The 9,705-nt window shown below is 48.7% G+C and overlaps 1 protein-coding gene across 2 annotated transcripts in view; it reads left to right on the plus strand.

The window, feature by feature from the left end:
- LOC149326015 (condensin-2 complex subunit G2-like) overlaps window positions 1–4,326 on the plus strand; it is an 88,672-nt gene extending 84,346 nt beyond the window's left edge. The window contains exon 22 of one of the 2 annotated variants that reach the window (XM_089565140.1): window positions 3,029–4,326. In XM_089565140.1, coding sequence (XP_089421266.1) covers window positions 3,029–3,798 — 770 coding nt within the window. In that variant the 3' untranslated portion in view covers window positions 3,799–4,326. The remainder of the gene's footprint in view (window positions 1–3,028) is intronic. The other variant, XM_089565141.1, reaches the window with a different exon arrangement.
- Window positions 4,327–9,705: the final 5,379 nt, after the last annotated feature.

Below are 9,705 nucleotides of genomic sequence, written 5' to 3' on the forward strand. Positions count from 1 at the left end.
GACTCTACTACTCGTAGCATAGATAATAATTGCAGTCAACGCAGTAGAATTGCACGCAGCAAGGTTTTTCCGAGCGCGCGCTGTCTGCGCGCTCGATGCCATGCGCGGAGCGTCCGCGCCGTACCCTCCGCTTCAAGGGCGTTTAAAAAATTCGCGCGTCGTGGGAAAATTGCTCTCTACGCAGAAACCGAAACTGTAGTCTCTGGAGAACAACTTAGATGGCGCCACATCACCGTAACGGCTACGATGAGGAGCTTCGGTTCGCACAAACAGACCGGAACGAGGAATCTGAACGCACAGGCGAGCGTTCTGGGCTCTCGTTGCCCAGTTTGAGCTTCGAAACAATACCTGACGATACAGCATCGTCGTCAGGGTCCGTGCTAATCGATACATCAAAAATATGTGGTGCAAACGCAGCGGAATTGAGTGGAACGGGGTTTTTTCGAGCGAGCGCCATTCCCGATGGTGACGGCTTGTTCGGAGCGCCCGACGCCGCACACCCAACTTCAAGCGCGTCTCAAAAATTGCCGCTTTTTGGCAAAAATATAAACTAAACAGGAAGTTTAAGTTCAATGTGTGAACAACAAACCGAATGACTCAACAAGTCCGTAGCGGCCGCGGTCGCGCTGCCATAGCGCTTCGAATTTTTCGATCACTGGTGATCGAAGCACAGTGGCGTGGTAACGAAAGAGTTAAGGACCAGCGGTTATCTTGCCTTCGCATTGCATGCCCTGCCCAAGCCCATTTCGTCACCTTGATTTTGGCTGCGATGTCATTAACCCGCGTTTGTCCCCTCACCCACTCTTCCCTCTTCCGATCTCTTAACCTTACACCTATCATTTTCCTTTCCATAGCTCGCTGCGTTGTCCTTAACTTAAGCTGAACCGTCTTTGTTGGCCTCCACGTTTCTGCCCCATAGCTCAGTACCAGTAAGATACAGCTGTTGTATACTTTTCTCTTGAGGGATATTGGTAAACTGCCATTCATGATCTGAGAGAACCTGCCATTAAAACTGCATGTAATGAAAAACTGTGGACTTTCTTCCATTTCGTTTTATCCAGGTTTAACTGTCGCATATGTGCATTCAGTACAATGGTATATACTAGGGCTGTGGGAATATTGAACTTTTTTAATATGAATCGAATACGAATTTGAAGGAAAAAAATTATTACTGATATAGAATGCGATATCTGTTCAGTGTGAAAAAAAAGTAAATAGGCAAATGCCGTTGTTACTTTATTATTTTTTTTTCAAAATAGTGTATATTGTTTTCAACTGAAATTAAACAAAACTTGATTTTACTAGACACCATGTAAAAAAAAAAGAACTTGCAGAAATGTATACTGCTTGACCAGACAACATAACAGAATGCAACATGTAATGTCATGCAAAATTAGTGCAAAATTGAAATCCATGAATTGACTGGCAACTAAAATAAAATGCCATGATGGGTAGTAATATGTAGTGATAAGCCTCCCCTTCTGGAGGGGAAAAAAAAAATGTGAAAATGCGCTCGTGGTGAGCAGTAGCTTTGCACAGCTGTGTTTCACCCTGTCTTCACGATTGCAGTGCGGAGAAGAGATGCTGCACATGATTTCTATCCCCAGAACCTGTTTGGCCACTGTGGTTTTATTTCTGTGCACAGAAGCTGACTTCCAGGGTGCAGACTGTGCATGTGAGATGGCAGGGCCCAGTGAAACTTCCTTGGGTTCTGCCTTCAGTCGCATGCGTGTCTGTCTCTGTCTTGGCCCCTTCTGTCCATTTCAACCCTGTCCACTTTGCTCGGTAGCTCCCCCCCGTGTGAATTATGAATCAGGGGCTCACTTTCCTGGATCTGCGACGTCCTTTCCACATTCATCTGTGCCGAGATCCTTCGTCTCAATACCGCTTTAGCATGGCAATTTTTTAAAAGGACTCTGCCAGCTTGTTCTCACGAAGCATTACATGCGGGAAGGCCCACCTGCAGAATTTCACAGGAAGTCCAGCACTGTTCGGTAACATTAGCTGCGGTATGTGTCCAGTTCACGCCTTAAACGCTGAATAATGCGGAGTAGGCACTCGTATTAATTTTCCTCACTCAGTGGTCAGATAATTTTTTCAAATATTGTGGTTTTGCCTTGGTGGGGTTTTTATGAGTCATTGGTAATTGGCTGCTGCTGATTATTTGAACATTTTTTAAATATCCCTTTTTCGAATCAGATATACGCTGAGTAGCAAACATATTCGGTTCATATTCGAAATTCAGAATACTCACACACCCCCTAGCATATAATAATGACTCGGGCCCCTAGCTTCCTGCCATTCTGCAAAAAAATCTTGCATTTGTGGAATATTGTGTTGGCGTTCATTTTTTAATGCAATGGTTGTGGACATCAGTAGGAACAACAGAACGGTGGGAAAATTAGTACCTTATTTGCACAAATACAACACGAGGGGAGTTCAGGAGTGTTTTGAAAGAGGTATTATTGCGATGATAGCAAAATGAAACTGTTCAGGACAACCGAAGAAGGATCCACAGCAAGTGTACCAGAAAAAAGGTTTGAGTTTGCAAGCATGCCTGGACTTAGTCAAGAATCGCCCGTCGTAGTGGCAAGTGTACCTGAAAACTGCCTAACAATTGAAATGCAGTGACAGAGACCTCACACAGTCTCTTTCTAAGCTGAAGGTTTCTACGTCCTTGGCTGGAATTGCACAAGTGACCCCAACACACTCTTCCATTGCATTCATTATGGAGATCTTGTATTAAACAAGTGCTATTCTTTGAGTGAAGGTAACATAAAACGTTACTTGATGCTGAGTTATAACAGCCACCTTCAAATTTAGAAGATGGACTGCTGCAGCATGTGCTCAAACAATGAACCTGCATGTTTCTTTCATGTCTTGCGCTTCTCGTGAATCTTTATTCTGCATCTGCGGAATTTTGAATTTTTGCACCGCCAAAAGTTAGGGGCCTTGCACGTGTGTTTAGTTTTCGCAGTGCTGCTGAGGGGCAGAGCAGAGAGCAATGCCAGCTTTGTCTTTGACGCAGCAGAAGAGGACCAGTTGAAGACTGCCATTGCCAGCATTCCTCCAGTCGTGAGCGAATTCATGGAGATCTTTGCCGAAGAAGAGGAGCAGGCTGCCACCATTACTGCCCTCATGGGCAAGGTTTGCTTTGAAGTGCCCCGTGCAAAGTGCTCTGGTCGTGAATCCCGCTTGCAGTCGACCACTGGTGAAGACACTGCAGCTGCGTCAAAGTGCCTGCATCCTGACATTCGTTCACAGCGTGCTTCTATAACAGACACACCCGCGGACATTGAAGTTGCATCAAAGTGCCTGCATCCTGATCGGGAATCCCACATTAATTCACGGCGTGCTTCTCTAATAGACACACCCCCTGACATTGAAGTTGCATCAAAGTGCCTGCGTCCTGATCGGGAATCCTACATTCGTTCACGGCGTGCTTCTATCATAGACACACCCCCTAACATTGAACTTGCATCAAAGTGCCCTTGCCGTAGTTGCCAATCCTACGTTCGTTCACGGCGTGCTTCTAATATAGGCACACCCACTGGCCGTGAAGTTGCATCAAGGGGCCCTGGTCGCAGATCCAACAGTCATTTGAGGGGCGCTTCCGAACTGGACACAGCCTCTGGTGGGGACACAGCAGTTGCTTCAAGGCGCCGTGGTCGGGAATCCAACATTCGTTCAAGGGCCACTTCCAAAGTGGACACAGCAGCCGTTCCATCTAAGCGCCCTTGTCACAGATCCCTTAGGAGTGCTTCAAAAGCGGACTTGGAAGTTCCATCCTCAAGTTAAATCCTTCTTCCCATCCACCATGTGCAGGTTTTTTTTTTCTCTTGCGTGAATGATGCTTTTATTTATATATTTGTTTTAGTTTGAGGTTTTAAAGATAAGACGATGTTGGGCAAGTCTGTTCATAGCGAATGCCAAAAAAAAAAAACTACGCGAAGACGACTGGAACAGGCACAAAGACGCACACGCACTGCGCTTTGTGTGTGCCTCTTCTTGTCCTGTCATCTTCACGTTTTTTTTTTAATTTTTGTTTTAGCCCACTGCCTGAGGACAGAATTGCTTCTTAGGCTTTTAGCATCTTTGATATAAGTACTATCAAATCATGCCATTTTAGTCACTACCATACACCTGTAATTTGGACAGAATAAACAATTGTTGCAAAAAAAAAAGTTTGACTATTTGCTGCATATTTCTGGTGATATGTTTCTCGCCAAACAGTTATTAAAAGACTACAAACACATAATTTTGGTTGTGCGATTTCTTCTTTCAAATGTGTTATACGTTAGAATACATGGATCACCGCCTGGTGTTTGCCTGCAATCAGTAAAGAACTTATAGTTGAATTTCTTCTCTCCTGCTGTTTTGATTCCAACCGAACAATGGTTGTGACATGTTGTTGGCTTTCAGGTCACGTGACACATGAAAAAAATTGCAGTGTAACAAAATGGACGTACACAAATTAAACTAGATTATTTAAGCTTTGGCCAATAGGGAAGACAAACTAAAGAACTGGTGGGATGGACAAACAAAAAGCTTGGCACTGTGGGTAAATAAACCAGAAGCTGAAGTGGACAGAAAATGGGTTAACTGAAAATTAGCAGTCCCAGTGGTTCTAAAAAGCAAATAGAAAGGATAGAAAAGCAGTTAAAATTTTATCTTGACTCCACGAGTAATAAGACTGGCTAGGGTGGAAGAGCGGGCTAGTTGGTAGTTCATCTTGAGGAAAAACACAGCGCACTCCTAAGACATGGACAAAAAAAGGCAAGGCGATACAGCGCTGTATTGTCTTGCCTTTCTTTGTCCGTGTCTTAGGAGTGCACTGTGTTTTTCCTCATAATAGGACTGGCCCAGAGCAGAGGTTTTTAGTCTCGGCTCAAGGTATTCGGCTAGGAAGGGAGGAGGCAATGAAACATACGAACAACGATGACAGAAAAATTTAAAGAGCTTGGAAGAGGATAGACCAGTTATTGCAATGGTTTCGCTTGAACAGAGTGGGGAATGCCAGAGAAGGTTCCTAGTAGCATGTAGATAGGACATGATGGTATTGCAGTTGCGTTAATAAATTTAGCCCAATATCTAAGTAAACATTGAGAGGTGGTGAGCAAAAATGGCTGGCGGTTTCGCATTGCTTAGCACCACAGTGACCGGATAAGCCACCCTGATCACTGATGCGCTGAGGTCACGATCGAGAGCCAGCCGTTTCCCCGCCAATTCCTCTCCGTGACGCTGATCGCATCTCACAAGTGCGGAATCGCCGCATGTAGCGCTAATTGGACGCGACATGCTACGCGATGGCTTCGGGCGATGAGCAGATAGTGGTTTCCTCGAAGCTGCCGACCCCGCTTAATCAATACCCATGGATCTAAATGGTTAACTGGAAGCCTGGGAGGAGCTGTGGAACAGGCGCTGTATAGGGCATCCCTTCGTTGTGCTCCGTGCTGTCGGAAGGCTTAAACCGCAGCCTGCTGTCTTACAACTTCATGCGAATGTACCAGCGGCAGCGTCGCGAAGATCGCTTCATGCGGTACAATTACCGCTAAACTCTTATTTCCGTGACGACCGGCCCACAGGGTCTTTCGCGTCGCATTCAGCACCATCACCCAGTGTGGCGTGTACGGCGAGACCGCCGCCGCATTTCACCATCCCTCTCTACTGCGCTATTGTGCGACGCGTACACAGGCACGACTTTAGGGCATCAGTGTTTTTTGTACTTGGCGCCAAGTAGCAGACGACAATGGGCTTCTTCGATTATCCGCCTCTGGCAGCCCGCGGGTTGCTTGCGGGCTGCCTGAGCGCGCTCGATTTTCTCGGGTTGCTCCGCCCACTTCCGGTGGCTGCCCGGAACGCGTTCGTTTTTCTCTGGCTGGACGGTTTCGGGCTGCCAGCCGGCGGCCAGACTCGCCAGGACGATTTTGTGCTGGCAGCGCTCGGGCAGCTAGCAGACGACAGAGAGGTCTATGGTAGCGGGAAGCTCGCGCGGCCATCTTTGTAAGGACTAGAAGGACCGCGGTTCTTCATGCGATGTTTTGCGCGATGCAGGCGCTTGTTTCGACTAGGCCACGGTGCATATCGACTGTGTCGCCTGCAGTGGCGCCTTTTGCGGTAGTTCTCGCTGTTTATTGATATGTTTTGCGTGCGTATGCGCGATCATATTTAGATCGTCTCACCACCTCGCAAGCACAATTGCTCGCTTCATATTACGATCGCATACTTCTGATTCACAAAATATTTCGGCTGTTAATTTCGTGCGCCCGGCGGATATTGCGATGGTGTTCGAGGCCTTTCACGAGAGCAGCCGGATTCCAGTTCCGAGTACGCGTTCAGACGCGCGCATATATGCATGTGCTGAACGTGTTTTACGAAGTGTTGGTTGAGCGCGATACGGGAGCGTATGGTCTTCATTGCGTTTGGCGCAGTGCAAAAGTGGATATGCTTTGAAAAACGCTTGACTGAAACATGTCCTTTATTAAAAGCCCTCACGAGCACATTGCTCGATCGAGACATCTCTGCGGGCATATACGAGGTCCGTTAGAAAAGTATCCGACTTTATTTTTTTTTGCGAACACCTGATGGATATGAAACAAGCGCGCTTGCACCAGCCGACCTTGAACCTTCGTGCGAATGTTCGAATATTTTCCGGCCTGCCGATAGCGTCAGTCGCTGGGACGCAGCGTTTGAGTGAGGCAGTGCGCAGTGCTCTCGTCGGTTTTTTATTGCAAGGAAAATGGCGGAGCGACAGGAGCAGCGCTACTGCATCAAATTTTGCCGGAAACGGGATGACAACCAAGTGGAAACTGTTCGTAATATTTAGTGCGGTTTTCGGTGAAGATGCTATGAGCAGCACACAAATTAAACAGTGGTACAATTGGTTTAAAGATGGCCGCACATCGGCGGGGACCGAGCCACGCTCCGGTCGGCCATCATCATGCCGAAATGACCAGGTCATTGCCGAAGTGAACGCTGTGGTGATGCGGGACCGTCGTGTGACTATCCGAGAAATTGCGGAAGAGGTGGAGATCAGCAATTTTTCTGCACATTCCATTATCCCCGAAGATATGGCCATGGAGAGAGTTGCGGCGAAATTCGTGCCGAAGCTGCTTGGCGGAGCAAAAGCAGCTTCGTGTTGAAGTCTCGCAGGACATGCTAGATTCCACAAACAGTGACCCCGACTTCATAAACACCATAATCACTGGTGACGAGTGTTGGGTGTACGGGTACGACCCGGAAACCAAATTGCAGTCGTCACAGTGGAAGCATTTCATGCCACCGAGACCAAAGAAGGCCCGCCAAGTGCGCAGCAATGTCAGAGTGATGCTGACAGCTTTCTTTGACTCCCTCTGGGTGGCACACCACGAGCACGCACCCTACAGGGTCAAACAATGATCAAAGAGTACTATAGGGGCGTCTTCCGTCGCCTACGAGACGCAAAAGACCGGAGGTGAGGTCATCAGGAAATTGCCGCATCCATCGCGACAATGCTCCTGCACATTCCTCGTACTTGATTCAGACATTTTTGGCGAAAAACCAGACTCCTGTAGTTCAACAGACGCCTTACTGTCCTGATATGGCCCCCTGCGACTTATGGCTGTTTCCCAAGGTCAAGAGGACATTGAAAGGAGCGCGATTTCAGACAAGAGCTAGAGGACATTATGGCTGCAACGACAGCTGAGCTAAACTCCATTCCGAAATAGGCCTTTTCGGAATACTTCCAACAACGGCAGCACCGCTGGGTGAAGTGTGTGGAGTCCCAAGGAGACTACTTTGAAGGTGATTAGGTTTCCAACGCTCCAGTTATGCCAGTATTTTTTATTCGGCCAAAGGTCGGATACTTTTCTAACAGACCTCGTATGTGGCAGTTGTCGCGCCGACCAAGTGCTGATTCTTTCGTCGCCAACTGTTGTACGTGCTCGGGCCTTCTGCCACATATGCTCAAAATATCTGAGAAGTACCGCAGGCATGCACCTCCTCGCGTTTGGATCATTAAAAAAAAAAGATAAAAATGAGCTCTAGCGCTGATCGATCGTCATGCAAACACACGCGGAACGTGAGGCGCCGACACGCAGGGCTTTATTGTAGCGCCTTTCATTCCAGTGCCAGTTCTCTGCTATAAAGCTGTATTATTACAGAAACGATACGCAGCTAAATTTATACAGTGCACCCGCTTGTTCTAGGTGGACGTTCAACAAGCTGATATGCGCTTTTGCCGAGATTATGCGTTCCTTGCCCGCAGCAAAAGCCAGCGGCCGACAGACTACAGTTGAACGAACGTATCCCGATTCTTTTCTGCTTACAGCTTACAGGAAGCAGGTTACGAGCGTAGAAATCGCAACGACCACAGCAGAGTCCACCAGGGTCGATCGTCGGCGGTCATACTTATGCGTAGTAAGCAAACACGCAATAATCCGAGATTACGGCTTGTCGTTTGATAAACAACGCACGGGCAGTTTTTCCGTCCTATGTGGTGTCGACTGAAACACGTTAGATTGCGATTGCTCATCGTATGCTTTTGAGGATTTCTTGAAGCTTACACAGTGCACCGAAGGCACACGCTCGCGTTGTCGTTGCCGATGTATACGAGTGCGAGCTTGATCAGCTGCATGTTCTGGAGTCTGCGGCACGCAGCCCTCAATAACTGCAAGTCGTTGTTTTCGAAACCAAGCAGCCTATTTCTACCGTACGCGTGCGTAGCAATGAGACGCAGAACGCGAAGCTAGAGAGAGCATCTGCCCTCCGTGATCCGCAACTTGCTTGCCGCCGTGATTGCCGGAAGGCTGGTTCCGGTGGCCGCCAGCCCACGTGACCATGATGTGTTTTCCTGTCAGAGACGAACTTGCGGGCCGCCAGCGGGCTGCCCGAGCACAAGCGTTTGCGGGACGGCAGGCTGGAAACGCTGATTGGTCAAAAAAATATGACGTCATACGCGTGACGTTATAGGTCACGTGATATTTAATGACGTCATGTCCGGTTGGGGACAGGCATGTTTTAAATACGAGCACGACACTAGCCACGTGCTCCTGGGGAAACGGCGAAAGCCGCAAGCAAAAACTGCACAGAAATTTCAGCTGGCTGTCGCCGCCGAGCGCACCACGCACGAACGCCATAGCTGCACACGCCTCGAAACGAGCGCGCCGAGGATCACGAAACGAATGCCCGCTCACCACGCACGCGCGGCGCGGCGGGTGCACCTAGCGATTCCCCAGGCGCTCTAGGGAGAGGTCGAGAAAGGCGCGCTGACGCCACGTCCGGTTGAGAACGAGGGCGAAGTCAAAAAACGTCACGGAGAAGCGCATCCCATCGACCAATCAGCGTTTCCAGCCTGCCGTCCCGCAAACGCTTCTGTTAAGGCGGGGGTACCACGGCGGCCATCTTGGACAAGACGTTAGTTGAACCACCAGGGCGGCTCCACTTGTCCGTGGAAGCGAAAAAGCGCTCCTTCGAGACGGTCTGGTCCTCCTCTCTGCGTTACCTTGACCTCCTCTCCCTCGCGTTGTGGCAGAAGGAGGCGGTTAGTCACGGAGGGGGATAAACGCCATGACAATGACGACCGCGCTCGAACGTGTTTGATTGAGAGGGTGTTGGTTTGGCACACGGGTACTGCTTCTTTCGTCCCTACCCACCCCTTGGCGGCCCTGCCGTGGTACCTGGCGATTCTTTTTTAGGAGGCACTATTTCGAATGTGACCTTTTGCGG

The sequence above is a fragment of the Amblyomma mixtum genome, chromosome 10, assembly GCF_055824585.1.
Source record: "Amblyomma mixtum isolate Tamu chromosome 10, ASM5582458v1, whole genome shotgun sequence".
Classification (NCBI taxonomy): Eukaryota; Metazoa; Arthropoda; class Arachnida; order Ixodida; family Ixodidae; genus Amblyomma; species Amblyomma mixtum.